The sequence below is a fragment of the Podarcis muralis genome, chromosome 2, assembly GCF_964188315.1.
Source record: "Podarcis muralis chromosome 2, rPodMur119.hap1.1, whole genome shotgun sequence".
In the NCBI taxonomy this organism is placed as follows: Eukaryota; Metazoa; Chordata; class Lepidosauria; order Squamata; family Lacertidae; genus Podarcis; species Podarcis muralis.
Window position 1 is genome coordinate 66,601,272 of NC_135656.1, and position 16,188 is coordinate 66,617,459.

At 42.6% G+C, this 16,188-nt stretch overlaps 1 protein-coding gene across 7 annotated transcripts in view; it reads right to left on the reverse strand.

Annotated features, from left to right (window-relative positions):
• Positions 1-16,188, reverse strand: part of EBF1 (EBF transcription factor 1) — a 383,413-nt gene that overhangs the window by 120,232 nt on the left and 246,993 nt on the right. For all 7 annotated transcript variants that reach the window (XM_077924635.1, XM_077924631.1, XM_077924629.1 and 4 more), the window contains exon 7: positions 14,597-14,678. In XM_077924635.1, the coding sequence (XP_077780761.1) occupies positions 14,597-14,678 (82 nt within the window). The remainder of the gene's footprint in view (positions 1-14,596; positions 14,679-16,188) is intronic.

Consider the following 16,188-nt stretch of genomic DNA (forward strand, 5'->3'; position numbering starts at 1 on the left):
GAGGATTTCTGATTTATTTTGCTGAATTCCCCAGTCGTTCCAAAAGGCTCTTGCTTTAATTGTTCTTGGTATTGAGAGGCTTTAGCCTCTGAAGAGGTGAAATGCTTTACAAGGATTGGCAAACATTGCTTCAACTCTCCAAGGAAGCCGCTACCCTCTCAAAGTTGCCTGAGCAGGGAGATTTCCTTGCAAAGAATTGCTTTACATTGCTTGAACTGGGTAGAAAGGGGAAGGCAATCGAAACAAAACTCTCCAAATAACACTTTATTAACTCTAATAAAATTCTTAAAAACATGTTTTGTCAGATCTTGACCTACAACATTGCTTAGTCGAGCAGTTCTGGCAAAGCAATCCCTCCCCACCCCCCATCAAACTTAATAAGGCCTTTAAGATTGTGAACCTAAAATGATTTGCGCCCAGAAATAGTCTGTCAGAATCTTGTTAGCTCATTTCACAGTGTGGTTTAAAAAGGAAAAACCCATTGGGTTAAAACAGGGTCAAAATTATTTGACAAGATTTGGAAACTTGAATTCTGAAGGAAAAACACTAGACATGTGAGAAGAACTTTTGATATTCCTGTGTAATATTCCATTTCACTGTTTAAGTCAGTTTCAATCTTCCCTATAACCACAATCCATAGAAACAGTTTTCCAGTGTGAGAAAAGTCTACATGGGCAAGATTACATGCACACTCCAAAAGGGCATTTGTCCATAACTTGTTTTGCATAACAATAGCTGGTGAACATTTCATGATGTGTGTATAATACTGAATTACTTTAATAGGGTAGCTTTAAATGATAGCTCCTACATAATGTATCATATGGCCATTGTTGGCACCTGTCTGTCTTGGGAAACAATGGAGGAGTGTACCTTTTGGGGGTGAAGTAAAATTGTTTGAAGGTTACAGTGCTTGCTGTGGCCATAGAGACCAATATGGGAGAGACATGTTTTGTTGCAGCTGGGGCAGATGAAGGCGTCAGGTTGTGCTGCTGCAGAAGTTGGCACTGCGGTTGCCTACAAGGAATTCCCAAACGGTGGGGTTGATACTTGCTTTCATGTCATGTTTGCAGACATCTTTGGTCTGCCAATGGGCCGAATGCTTGAAGCCAGTTCCCCATGGTGTACATCCTTGGGGATCCTGCCATCTTCCATTCTGTGGACATGACCAAGCCAGCGCAGATGACGCTGAGACAGGAATGCAAACATAGTGGGCTTGGAGGCTTGGGAGAGGGCATCTTTGTTTGAAAGAAGTGGTGTTCAGCATCTTCCTGACACAGCACATATGGAAGGTGTGAAGGCATTGCTCCTAATGGCTGCAAGTTGCCCACAACTGTCATGAATTGGTTGGATGCAGAGGAGTGGGAGGGGGGGCACCAGTTGGAGAAAGGGAACCCTCAGTGGAAGAAGGCTCAGAGCCAGGGGACTGGTGGTGGGATGATGATGATGATGATGAGTGGTCAGAGGGAGAAGAGGGAGCAGACTGGGATGAGGTGTCAGAAGCTGAAGAGGTAACAGGGCTTAGTGAGTGGGAAGAGGCTGTAGCATAGAGCAGTCCAGAATCTGAGGCAGAAGCAGAGTACGGTCAAGGGGCAGAGCAGAGGTAGGCTAATGAAAAAGCAGGGAATCTCCCACTCCTGCTCCAGCTTCCCTTCTGCCCAGTCTCCCAGAACACATAGAGAAATGAAGAGGGTGGAGGAAAGAAAGACAAGGCGAAGGAGCTTGGGGGAGGAGCCTTAAAGAGCAATGGGAAGATGGGCATCTTCAGTCTTTGCAACTGCCTCACTGGGGCAAGACCTACTGGGAAGAGCTGCTGTGATCACTAGGCCTGCGCCGTTTCAGTTTCTTTGAATAAAGAGTTAACTTCACTGACACTGGATGTTTTATTGCTGACCTGCCTCTGACTCCGGCTTCTGATAATGACTCACTTCCATAAAGCAGACTGCTCAGCACATGGCAGTCCTTTCTAACCTTTTCTCCCCACCTGTATTCCATGCCTTACAAGTGCAAAAAGGAAGGTAGGGATGGGGAAAATGTGTTATTTCATCTGTTACCAAACAATCCTTATCCCTGACCCTGTTGCTGGAAGGGGTTAGGATGAGGCAGAGGTGTCCCTCCAGTGGGCTCTGCCAGCAACAGAGCTGCACTACCACAAAGGCTACTGCTGCATGCTCTGAAAGCACAAGAATAGCCGTTGTAAATCTCCAAAGCAGGGAAACAGAGAGGTGGAGCAGGAGCAGAACAGGGCCAACACTAGATTGGCTGTCTCCAAAGCTGACCTGTTTCCCATTGAGGGACCCAATTTGGCCATCTAAACTGCATCAGCCTGGAGCTGGCACAGGAAAAAAGTTACACAACTGCTTTCTCCTAATACTCTAGCCGACGTGAGTGGCAGGGCTTCAGATGCAGTGGTGCATCCACTGATTCATTACATCCCAATGGCCTAAATCAGAGCTTCAAATTGCTCTGCCCAGCTCACTTATGTGCTCATGGAGACTATTTTGAGAACTAACCAAACAGAAATGAAGTGCTTTGCTTCAGAGAGCCCAGTTTCTCATGTAGCAATCCAGTGATCCCTTTTTCCAATACCAGGGAGAGTGAAGAAGTCACTTTCATTCCCACAGGCAGAGGCCAGCAACATTTCCAGCGAGCTGAAGCAAGAACAGCAACATGTACATATTGCTACGCCACCATAATCCCCACAGCACTGTGAGATTATGGGGGTTCCAGGCGCTTATCCAGAGTTTGGAAATGAAGCAAAGTGGAGACTGTGGTGTCTTTATAATATATATAATTTATTTCCACATATATACAACCTGAGCCTAGGATGGAGGAGCTCTCAAGATTGCACTCCAGGAGGCAGTGGCGTAGCGTGGGGGGTGCAGGGGGGGCTGGCCGCACCGGGCGCAACATCTGGGGGGGGCGCTCGCACTCGTGTGCTAAAATCCACGGGTTAGGGGGCGCAAATTACTTGCCTTGCCCCGGGTGCTGACAACCCACGCTACGCCACTGCCAGGAGGGCCCTGTTTCTCACAAGGCTGCCACCTTGGATGCAAACTGCCAGCCCACACTGCTGCGACCCTCCCGTTCTGCAGCCTGCAAGCTGCTTGCCAAATGCAACTATTTCTCCTCCTGCTTACATCAGGCAAACTGCAATCCTGAAACTCTACTAATGGCCTTTGTTCTTCTACCCAACTCGGACCTCAGGGAGGGGCTTCACCCATTTCCCAGCTGGCACACTCTTAGCTTTGCTGATGGCTTTCTTAATAGGTCTTCACCCTTCACCTTCTGCTCTTTTGATGGCCCATCTCTCCAGGCGATTGCTTCATCAGTGAGCCAGCCTGGCTTATATTTTAACAAGCTAAATTCAACCTCTGGCACTGGGGCTGGGGTTCCATATATTAGAAGGGGAGATCAGGCACCCTAAAATTTTGTAACAATACTTTCAATAACAGCTGCCAGTTAGAACGTGATGCCTAGGAAAGCACTTAGTCAACTTTTCTTTTTAAAAAAATTATAGACGTATCAAGCAGAAACACCAAGAAAAACATATAACTGTGTACCAAAAAAAGGTCCATAAACTACAACAATTGTGCTAGCCGAATATTATTCTCATTATAGGTCAACTTTTTGCATATTGAGCTGGAAGTATCCCTTCCTTCCAATACTGAACTATACAGAATCCTATTCCTTCAGACCCCACATCTTTATAGTAGAAGCTCGCCTAAGGAACTTGTTGCAAGGACCATGGCAACCTGGAAGAACTGGCTAGTCACATGCTGTTATGAAGATAGGTAGTGATTTCCTGTCCTAGTGCCTTTATCTTTCTTGACACATAGAATTGTAGAGTTGGAAGGGATCCTGAGGGTCATCGAGTCCAACCCCCTGCAATGTAGGAATCTCAAGTAAAGTATCCATGACAGATGCCCATCCAGCCTCTGCTAAAGAGTCAAGCACAGGGACGCAGATGGTGCTGTGGCCTAAACCACTGAGCCTCTTGGGCTTGCTGATCGGCACTGAATCCCCGTGATAGGGTAAGCTCCCATTGCTCTGTCCCAGCTCCTGCCAACCTAGCAGTTCGAAAGCATGCCAGTACAAGTAGATAAATAGGTATCACTGTGGCGGGAAGGTGAACGGCATTTCCATGCGCTCTGGCTTCCGTCACAGTGTTCCGTTGTGCCAGAAGCGGTTTAGTCATGCTGGCCACACGACCCAGAAAGCTGTCTGTGGACAAACGCCAGCTCCCTCGGCCTGATGTGAGATGAGTGCTGCACCCCATAGTCGTCTTTAAGTGGACTTAACTGTCCAGGGGTCCTTTACCTTTTACCTTACTTTAAATAGTCAAGCTAAAGACACAAGCTTAAAGAATCTCACAGACTATGACACTGTCCTACTGCTGTCCCAGAGCATAGGGCTATTAGAGAGGAATACCCTCAGGACATTTTCTCCAGTCTCTAGCCTACCTATTATTTTTATTACTAAAATTACTAACTTTATTCATAGATCTCAGGGAGGTTTACAACATAAAATTACAACATAAAATATACAATAAAATTAAGAACAAAAACAAGCCAATAATCCCCCCTCCCATAACATCAGATGTCCATCGGCCAAAGGCCTGGTGGAAGCCGAGCGTTTTCGCCTGGCACCTACCTCATGGATGGAGGCCACAGCAAGCTACAGGATTTCTCAGATGGGGAAAACTTCCACTGAAAAAAGCAAACACAAAAAGGCAGCTTCAAGGATTGTTAAGTTCCCAGCACATTTTGAGTATGGCTTCATCAAAGGAAAATTATCATTTTTGCTCCTTCGTAAGAAAAACTGCTCCATAAAAGCTACATGCTACCACTGCTTTAAGAAGGCTGATTAAGGAACAAATATGAGCATTTTGCCCCCGATAAAAGACATACTCAAAATGCATTGAGAATTCACCAAACTTTCAGCTGTCCTTTTATATTTCCTTTTTCCCCCTGTGGATTTTAAAAGCCACTTTCAATAACCCTTCTTCTTGTTAAGACCTTAACCACCTGAAAATGGTATCTAAATACAAAGTATAAGAGACAGAAAAAAAGGAACAGAAAAGTGTGTTTTGGGGACCCAAGTCCAAGAAAGGTTTTAAAAAACATAACTACTTAAGAAATATTTTGTTTAAAAGAAATAAAATACAATGTCAAACAATTCTATGACAAGGGCTCCTGACCTTCAGTGCAAACTATTTTGTTCATAAGAGCGCATGAACAGTGAGCAACTTTAGTTACCAGCGTAATCTCACTGAGATCAGTTACTTAACTTTCCCTGCCCACAACATCTGCAACATCAGGCACTCAACCTAAGCCATTCATCTTTAAAATATGTTTTGAATTGCAGTAACAGACTGTTGCTACCTAGTTCCCTTGAATAGAATTTGATTTACTACAAAGATGCCATGCTGGGGGTGGGCTGGGCTCTTTTGGAGTCATTAAGAGAAAATACTATAAAAGGAATCCCCTAGAGAAACTGTTTCTAGGGTCAGGAAATGTGAAAAAAATAAAAGTGGTTAAGTGGTGGTCTACTTTAAGAAGTGATTATTCACAGTGCACCTGTAGGAAAAGAAGAAACTCTCTACTGATTCTTTTTAGAGAGACAGACAGAGAGAGGGAGAGAATTCAAAAGTTTGATTACTATAAAGGAAAAAGAAATATTTGGCCTACGTGTTATTTAAATATTAATGTCCTCTGCCTAAGCTAAAGGTAATATCTAATATGCACTGAATACTTTCCAAACAGCCTTCACAGGTTTATGGCTAAAATCCACAAATCCATTTACTTTAGAATAATCTTACTAAAGTCAACAGGACTTCTCGGGAGCAAGTGTGTTCCAAATATGGTTTGCGTGTATTTCTTGAAAAGGAAACAATTTATTTTATTTTTTTAATGAGTGGGATGCGTTTCAATCAAAGCACATGCAAAACTAATTTGTAAAGGAAACAACTTTTGTTTCAGCTTTAAAAAAAAATGAGAGCAGGAGGTGTAGAGCAGGCAGTGAAGCAACTTTGAAAAAACAACAACAGGCCAACACATGAGGGGGGAAGCATATTGCAGTTTAAAAATTGATTAATGAGGTGCTGACAAACTCATATAAACACGGGGACAGGCAGGCCTGCCAAATCTCAAACCTATCAAAATGTGAAGAAAATGCAGTTTTTAATTTGGGACAGGCAAACATAGAGGGGAGGAAAATCGGCTTTAGCATCAAATCTTCATAGATTGTTAGTTTTCAAATGTATGTGCAGCACTGCAGGTTAGCAGACTGCTAATAAAAATATCAGATTGTGGGGGAGGGGGGGTTTAGTTAAATTTGTGTATCCTAAATTTACTGTTATTTGCATTCCTCTGTGTACATCCTTCTTTTGCATTATTAAATAGCTCAGTTGCAAATGTTCTGGAAGCTAAAAAATCTTCTGGAAATGAAAACTAGAGGTTAAGAAATCAATCTGTTTATCTGAGTTGGTTAACGGAGCCTATTTATTTGTTAGGGTGCACCACCCAATATTTCAAGATTAGGAATCACATTACTCCTCATTTTTAACCACAGCCCATTAGGTTTCGCTAGCCAATTAGTTTATGCACATTCCTGGTATTTTCAGTAATCTCCATTTTTACTGGAAGCAAATTTATACTTTTGTTTACACTTCTAAACACTGTGTGGAAGAGGCTGGAATGACTTTTGGGCAGACTACTCTTGGCAGTACACATCTATTATTATTTTGACTCAAGTCCCAGCTTTAGCATGATATTAAAGGCCCAGCCTAAATTTAGGTAGATGCTTTGAGACTACTAACATGCAGTCTCCTCTTGCTGTTCTTTAAAATTAGATATATAAAAAGCTATTTGCGTATCTTGTAAAGCAGCGAAACAGCAACAAACGCTACTCAAATCAGAGGAATAGAAGTATCTGAGGCTCTCTCTGGGTTTGGATGTACCATTCAGGAAAATCCACCTTTTGTTTCTCAGAACTAAGATACAGGCACAAGCTTGTGGAGGAAGGAGGCAGTTCTGCAATGTAACAGCAGAAGCTGGCTGTGCACAGTGCTGACTGGCTGGTGCCTGCGCAGTAATGAACCCCCCCCCCCCCCAACTTTGAAACTCTATCAAAATTGACCATTGTTTTTAAAAAGAGTCTTCAGGCATTTTTAGAAGATGTTCAGAAAACTGAGCTCATTCTGAACCAGCCCATTATACTTTTAATTACACACTTCAGCATACTCTTAGAAATTCACAGAAAACACAGGTGCCTGTTTTTCCAGCAATATCATTCCTGTATCGTCAGTAGTCTGCCTGACTGATAGGCAAAATTCTAACCATACATTTGCCAATAATGAATTGTAGCAAAGCCAGGGAAGGAGCAAACCAATAATCTTTTCAGTTGTCGTTTTGTGATGATGCAACAGGTACTTCCCCCCAGTAACGACATAATTCACCCAGTAATTTATTCCTGAGAATCCAAGGTGTTGTTTTAAAATTACTCATTTTTAGCACGATATCACCAACAGTAGTGCAGTTATTTCCTGTGTGAACAGACACAGTGCTATGGTCTCACCTGCTTTGGATGGAGTGGTTTTTGATAGGGTTGATGACCTCAGCTGCCTCCGTTACCTGGCTAGCAGCACTATGCAACCCCACCTTCCTTCATTATCTCTCCAAAGTTATATTGGTCCCTAATTAACAACTTAAGATGGGCTACATACCCGTCTCCCGGTAAGCCCAGGATGTAATACATCATCCTGCTGTATGACAGAGGATAGATGCCATCTAATTCCATTTGGCACCCTGGTTCTTTCTACTTCCTCACCTCTGCAACCAACTCTTTAATTAGAACTGCTGAGTCATGCTGGAGTTTACTTGAAAGGAGCTGTTTGCTAAATGCTTGCTTCTAAATCGGGACTGAGGTGAACGAAGTTAACCTGAAATGTCCAAAGTGGGGAGGTCAAGCAGGTGCTGAGATGGAAGACAGGAGGAACTTGATGCGTCACAAAAAGGAAGCCATGACATAGCCAGGTGGGAGCAGCTAATCCCATGCAAGGAGCCTCCCATACGAAAAGAAGCGCCTACCCTATTACATTGGTTGTATTTGGTGTGAGATGTAGGAGGGACTCTGTGGGACACTGTGAGGGACTTCAGCAAGCTTATCCTCCCCGCCCAAACCCATTTTTTTCCCAGGTGCACTTCTTGCTAGACCAAAATAAATATACAGCATCAACAGGCATCCTTATTTTGCTTGCTGTAATGTTCAAGCAACAAGTCCAAAGACTTGGGGTGGGACCAACGATTAAACTGAACCATTATTCATAAAAATAGGAATGCTCTGTCACTTAATGCATTTCTGCACACTTTACCGCCACGCTGAATATTAAAGTATGAGGAGTGATTTGCTCTGCCGAAAGTGATTAATTTCTTTAAAATGCGAAGGTCACGCTAATTGACATGACCTGTGTAATTAAGCAGTCTCTGTTTACACACGGAAAGCTCGACTGCTGTGAGGCTGGGCTTGCCTGACAGAATGTCTTTACGAGTCAAGAGATCAACAACCCCTCTTATGTCCTACCTAGTCACCTACACAAGCTCCTGATTGCTCTTCTGACAGAACATGCAAGAGCATTACCATATGAAAATCAGCTCACATCTTGGGGGAGTTGCAAACTGGCAGCACGTAGGTAAGCACAAACTGTTGCTTTGACAGACTGCGGTCCTGGCTGTTCACGCTAGATTGCCCTGTTTGCGAGAGCATGTCTGACTGGAGGATATTCTTACAGAATAACCGATGTTTAATAAATACGAGGCAACAGTGGCAGAGATGGAAGGGAAACAGATGGGAGGCCCTTAAGAATGCTGTGTAGAAATCTGCAAATTCCATGTGGAAATAGCAGAAATTATATGGCCTGGAAAACAAAAGCTAGTCAAACAAAACTGTTCCGCTTCCAGGTAACATGACATTAACTGTGAGGGAAATACAAACTTACGGTCATAAATATAGCCTTAGCTTTATTTATTTATTGCACATTCCTCCAAGGAGCTCAGGAAAGTGTAAGATCTTACCCAAGCTGAGGTAAGTTAATCTAGCCCTAGATATTCCAGTCTGCACTGAAGTTCAACACTGCATCCACTACAAAAACTGCTGGGCCACCAGGTCTTCTTCTCAATGCTCCTACTCTAAGCACGCAGCAGTGCAGGGTGGGTCAGGAGATGCTGCTTATCAGGCAGTAAGACAGACCACCCTGGGGCTTTGCTGCAGCAATTATCTTATCAGTCGCTCCCTGCTCCAGGTGGTTCCACTGCTGACTCCGCCTGCTGGTCCTTTGGGGCTCTTGTGGAAGACTCAACAATTCTCCCTCATCCTGGAGCCAGTCCTCATGCCAGAAGTTGGGAACTCTGGAACAGGTCAGAAATGCTCAACTGCTGCAACAACATATCTTCTCATCTACCCTCACACACCTGAGTATGTCCCAGCTATTGGGACCAGAGTGTTCCCAACACTATTTGCTTTACTTGTTTTTGTTTTTGCAAACTGCCTTGAAATCATTGATATAAGGTGGCATATAAAGGTTTTAAATAAATAAACAGAAAAATATGCAGAGTGTAAAGCATGTTGTGCAGATGCCTGATTATCGTCTTCCAAAGCAACTACTCTATTCTAAACTTAAAAATGGAAAGTGTAACACTGGTGGTCAACAAAAGAGGTTGGAAGACTGTCTCAAGGCAATTTTTAAAAAATGGAGAATAAACACCAACAATTGGGAAACACTTGCCTGCGAGTGCTCCAATTGGAGAACAGCTTTTACCAAAGGTGTCATGGGCTCTGAAGACACTTGAATTCAGAACGCAAGGTAGAAACGTGCTAAGAGGAAGGCACACATGGCAATCCACACCATGATCAACTCCCACCCAGAAAGCAATGTCGCCACTGTGGAAGGACTTGTGGGTCCAGAATTGGCCCCCACAGTCACTTACGGATTCATCGTTAAAACCATGTTTATGGAAGACAATCTTACTTGGCTCCGAGTGATCACCAAGGAAGAAGAACTACTCTATCCAACCTATGGGCAGTTAGGAAATGACCTGTGAATAGTTTCCTAATGACTCTCTTTCATATTACAGAAATTGAATATGGGTAAAAGCTTAGCAAAGATTTTCTTCCAACCATACGCTGTAAGAGTTCTATCAAGCATTTTTTCCAACTTAGCTTCAAATTAAGTCCAGAGTGGTAATTAACGGAACAATTGACAATAAATTTTGGATAATAGTCCTTTAAGAATTTAATGGTTATTTACTAGCTTTTCAAAGTCAGTTAAAGCTGTTCTGAATGTTCCATTTTTTTACTCCATGTTTAAGTAATCTCTAAACTGAAAATATTGAAACAATTGGGGACTTTTTTGCTATTTACATTTTTCTTAATTATATGGCACACTGATAGTCAAAAAGTGCATAATTAACAGGGCTGTCCTGTGCCTATTTACACAAAAGTGAGACCCACTGTGTTCAGTGAGGCTTTCTACTTGTGTGTTTAGAATTATAAACCTTATGTAAGCCCCATTTAACTATGTGAGATGTACTTATGAGTAGGTATGCATAGGATGCTTATTAGCCTAATAATTCCATTATCTCATATGGAAGATCTAAATATTAAACATAAGGGAAATCAACACAAATATGCAAACACTTATGGCTTAAAATAATCCTAGCCAGTGCTTTTTTTCTTTTAAAAAATGTTTAGGGGTACTCTCATTTTCCTACTTATATTGAAATACTGCCTCTCAATGAGGCCAAACTTAGATTCACAAATTGTTTAAGGGTATGCATACCCCTGCGTCCCCCCAGAGAAAAAGCACTGATTCTAGCCTACTCCTGCATTTCTAATGCTGAAGGTATAAAATCCACACCTTGTTACTATCTAGTTCTCTGTTTTAATGTAGCATATTTCCCATATATTTTATGACCTAGCAGTATAGAAATACTTTATAAATAAATTATACCATAAAGGTTGTCCATCAAAATCAACCACATTTTTTTTGTATTTAAGTGATTTATTGTTTTTGATCTTGCAGTGTTACAGTAATAACAATAATAAATTTTGCCAGGCTGTTCCACCACTGTCATTTGGCAAAAAAAAAAAAAAAAGTTTTTATAGAAGTATGGCCAACTTTATGGACAATTGATATAAAAGATCTGAACTGCAGCAGAAAGAGGCTTGTGTCTCTTCTGGTGGGGAAACCTACATATGGGCAGATTAGGGTACTTTTGTTTGTTTCAGAATTGTTTGTGAATTTCACCCGGTACATTTAGAACAATATCTCCAGTCCATACCTGTTTGGGGAGGTGAAAACATCAGCACACAGTGTGATAGGAGGATCATAACAGAATGGATTATTATTAAGGTCTTTTCTATTGTTCCCCCTTATCACTCTGTCTTCTTTGCCTTATATGGTGTGACACTGTGAGATAGGATAGGCTACCAATCTCAAGAGGGGACGCGGGTGGCGCTGTGGTCTAAACCATTGAGCCTAGGGCTTGTCGATCAGAAGGTTGGCAGTTCGAATCCCCGTGACGGGGTGAGCTCCCGTTGCTTGGTCCCAGTTCCTGCCAACCTAGCAGTTCAAAAGCACATCAAAGTGCAAGTAAATAAATAGGTACCGCTCCAGCGGTAAACGACATTTCCGTGCGCTGTTCTGGCTCACCAGAAACAGCTTAGTCATGCTGGCCACATGACCCGGAAGCTGTCTGCAGACAAACGCCGGCTCCCTCGGCCTATAGAGCGAGATGAGTGTGCAACCCCAGAGTCGTCCACGACTGGACCTAACGGTCAGGGGTAGCTTTACCTTTACTTTACCAATCCCAAAATGTGAAGCCTATATAACGTTTGTCTTATCAAGCTAAACAGATTCCACTAGCAGCCATGTAGGCAGTCTACAGTAGCTCAGTAATAGAGCAATCCAAATCCTGGCCACCAAGGGGTGGAGAGAATCTGTGGATCCAGCATTGTGTCCAAAACCCTCTCTCCCAGCTGGCCTGGGCAGAAGATGAGGGTGATTCTTTTACACTTTTTTTTGGCTGTACCAAATCCAGACCAGCACAACGCGGGGGATTAGTAGGGGATTGGATCTTGTGGATCCAAAGCCTCTGGCACACCACACTGCCCCATTTGGGGGGGGGGGCTTACTACTGGCTTCTATCGGTGGGAGAACTGGCAGTTGCAAATATCCACAAATTACGGTGAAACTGGGTACTCCACAGCAGCAGAGTCTGCCTCACTTCTCCCCATCTCCACCAATAGAAGCCAGTAGGGAACAACATCTCCCTCCCATCCTAAACCATCCAATACCCCATCAACATGCAAAGGAATGGTGCTAGTGTTGAAGGCAGAATTGTACTGGGCCACTAAGAGGTAGTTTTATCAAGCAGCTAGTGTGTTCACATTGGTAGGTCACAGCTTGCACAGACTTGAGAGAACGAATAAAATACTATTTTTTTTTCAATTTGGGTGTTAGAACTAGAAAGAGGCAACATTTGTTTAGCTTGCTGATTTACGGAATTAAAATCAATTGAGAACTAGCATCTGTATTCCTACAGTCCAGAGTTTCCCATCCTGTGAGCTGTGACCTGCAAGTGGGGTGCAATTCCTGTGGAAGTGGCCTTATTACTAAACACAAATTAATTATCGCTTGTAATCCTTCACTGGTATGATGTTACAACTCTTACAGCTTTTTGTTTTGTTGGCACATTATATTGCTATGTTCACACTTGTAACCAAATGTCAGAAAGGCTACTCTTGTCTTCCCATAAACAAAACTGTGAATACTGTCGGTACCATAAATATTTCAATGAATTCCACATTAATATGGGTGCTAAGTAAATGGTTATAAAATAGGCAAACTTACACTTCAGGGGAACAAAACAGACAGCTGCCAATGACCTAAGGTCCAAAATTCATATGACAATATTTCAGTGGGTTACCATATCAAGGAAATTTGGATTTCTAAGCCACCGTACCAAAAAGGCTGGGAACCACTGCTAAAATCTAGCGTCATCTTCCAACTTACCTAGCGACTTTCATTACTCATCATGTATTAAATTGTGTTGTTGTTTTTAATGGTAATTCTCTGTTGTCATTGGCTGCATCCACATGGCAGTTGCTTCTGCTTTCACGACTGCCAAGCTCCACATTATATTTGAGCTTTCACACAATGTAAAAGCCACTTATGGAACAATAGTGGAATATGGAGCAGGTTTAGGGCTCATTCCTGTTTTACTTGTTTCCAGAAAAACGCCTGTTTGCAAATAATATGAAAACGAGTGCTAAGCGAGCTATATTCCACTATAGTTCCGAAAGTGGCTTTAACATTGTATGAAATTTTCAAAAAGGTGGAAATTAACTGTTGGGGATAGAACTGCCGTGCGAATGCAGTCATTGTTAATACCTGGGGTGTCAAACCCTTGCTCCCATGTCTTGTGAGGAGGGGTTAAAAATATTTAAAAGCCAAAGAGCAATAATAGTGGAGTGTTCAGATCAGGGCCAACCCACTTGCGAGGCAAGCAGCTCGAGCAGCAGAGGCCCACGAGGTGTGGCACCACAGCCAGCGGAGGGGAGCCAGTTTCCAGAGAGATGTGATTTCAGTGCTGCTGCCACTTCTGCTCACCTCTCTAGTGGCTTTGGACCACTGCCACCACTTCTCTGGTGACGGCACAGGCGCCTCCACCCCTGTAGCCATCAGAGAATCCGCTGCCTCGCAACCGGGGGGGGGGGGGGGGGCGGGACTTGAGCCGGATTTAGGTTTGATGAGGCCCTAAGCTACTGAAGGTAATGGGGCCCTTTATATGTCCGGCTGTCCTTTGTCGTCAACAAATTGTCACTGTTTTTTGTGTTGAATATATGCTACATGGAAATTTATGGACGTAATAGGTATCTAAAGCCATTTGCAATGCAGAATGTAGGCACCCTATATATAGAAATGAGCAAACCAGTGATATTTTAGGGAGCAGGCTAGCAGGCGGGGCCCATTATTTACATCATAGGAACCTACACAACACAAAACACTGCTGCTGTATGAAGGTTTTATTTTATTTGCTTTTAATCTTATATTTTGGAAATGTACATCCAGGTTTGTTTTTTCTTTTGGGGGGGGCAAGAGAATGGGACCCTAAGTTATAGCTTGTTTAGCTTATACATAAATCCGGCACTGGGGGAGACCAGGAAGTGGCATCTTCCCATTTGGCCTCAGGTGCTGAAAGGGGAAGGGCCAACCCTAGTTCAGATTCGTTGTTTTCGAGCTGGCATTCTCACACTTCTGATCGCAGAGCAAAGCCTGGTGGCTTACAAAAATGCAAATCCTCGCCATTTCCCCCCATATCCCAACTCTTATTTATTTTTTATAATTTATATCGCACCTTTCCCCATTCAAATGGTGAACTCACAGAAAATACATCAAAATACAATGCCAAGAACAACGATAAAATGCAAAACGTAACTTTCTGAAAGAACTATGTAATCATTTTACATAGGTTGACAATCTTCCCAGCCCACAACATTTAAACATTATTTATCTTGGGGGGGGGGGAGTGACACTGACCTGAAATCTTCGCATGTCTCGAGGGTTTCCTGCATTTTTTAGGCAGTTCTGGTTACATTTAAGAAAAAATTTCAAGAAGAACCTGTTGGAAAAGGGATATCGTGTTGAGTAAACCAGTTGTTGACAAGTTGCTCCAATACACCCCTTGCTCACCCAGCAAACAATTTATATAAAATTGTCTGTCCACATGTACCACATGGATAAAGACTGTCTTCTCACAGTTCTAACACACCAGACCAATGAGCCAAAAAAATAGGCATAAACTTAACACAAAATTATTCCGCCAAAAAGCAAAGTCATTATCCGTCTTCTAAAACATGCCGCTTGAAACTTTCATCACACAACAAGGGTACAGAGGAGAAAATGAAGCCGCCATTTCCATGGAGTCTGACGGCTGGCAGTCACAACTACAGAATTCCGGAAATGATCATATTTCCCTACTACTTGAAACAGTTATGCATTTGGGGACGACAAATTGGCATATTTTTCACTGTCACAATTCTGGCTCCCACATACTATAATTTACAGAATTCCAAAATGTGTTTATGATGAAAAACATTCGTGCATGTAATACTGTACAGGGAGTGCGTGTGATTTCAGCTAAGGCGTTAAACACTAAATGTTCTCTCAAGGTAAGCTTGCAGCTTCATTGCTTCTCTCACCTGTGGCCCTGCATCTTGGGTTGCAAAACTGCTGCTTCTACCATCATTATGCATTTTACTTAATAGAAAAATGGCCCTAGTAATGATACTAGTGTTGTTAGTATTATTCAATCGTAATATCCTTTCAGTGCATTTTAAAAGTATGAGGAATATGGAGATGAGATGGCAGTCACTGGCAATAACAATGAAAGGTGTCAACTTCCAGGCTTTAACAACTCCTAAGCACTAAATCCTAAACCCCCAACTCCTATCAGAATTTCTGCCTCCCATTTTGTCTCCTTACTAGTTATCCTGGCTTTATAAACTGTTTTCCTCTCCTCTGTGATATGAAGAAGTTGATGTTGTTCTTGGTTTACTTGTTTTTTCTTGTCATATGTCTTAGGGGAGATGTTCTCACCCCTGCACTGAAACTATCTGAAAACAGACTGGTAGGCAGCTGCAACACACCCGCACAAGTGGGGGGGGGGACACACACAAAAGTCATTAAGGACTGTCACTAGAACAATAGCTGTGTTGATCTGTTGTATTTCTTCTTCTTTTTTAAAGCCTCTGTATATTTGAGAGTAACCTCATCAAACCCAGTAGGCTTCACTTCTGGGGACACATGCAAAAATTGGGTATTCTAATATGTGGTAGCCATTGTGAAAATTGAAGCAGGTGACCTTTATTTATTTTAGTTATTGCAGAATACTTCTGTCTCTGGCTCTGCCTATAGTCATCACTAACTTCACCCACTCACACCCTGCCATGACCTGTGATGGAAGGAGCCCACAGCAGAAACAAGATTGTTCACTCACCCTACTCCTGTACTACAGTAATGAATGGAAATTAATACACAACAGGAAAACATAATTAAATAAATGGGGGCGATACCATTATATAGATGCAGTTGGTGGTCTTTGATGCCTTAAATAGGCATTCTTACTATGG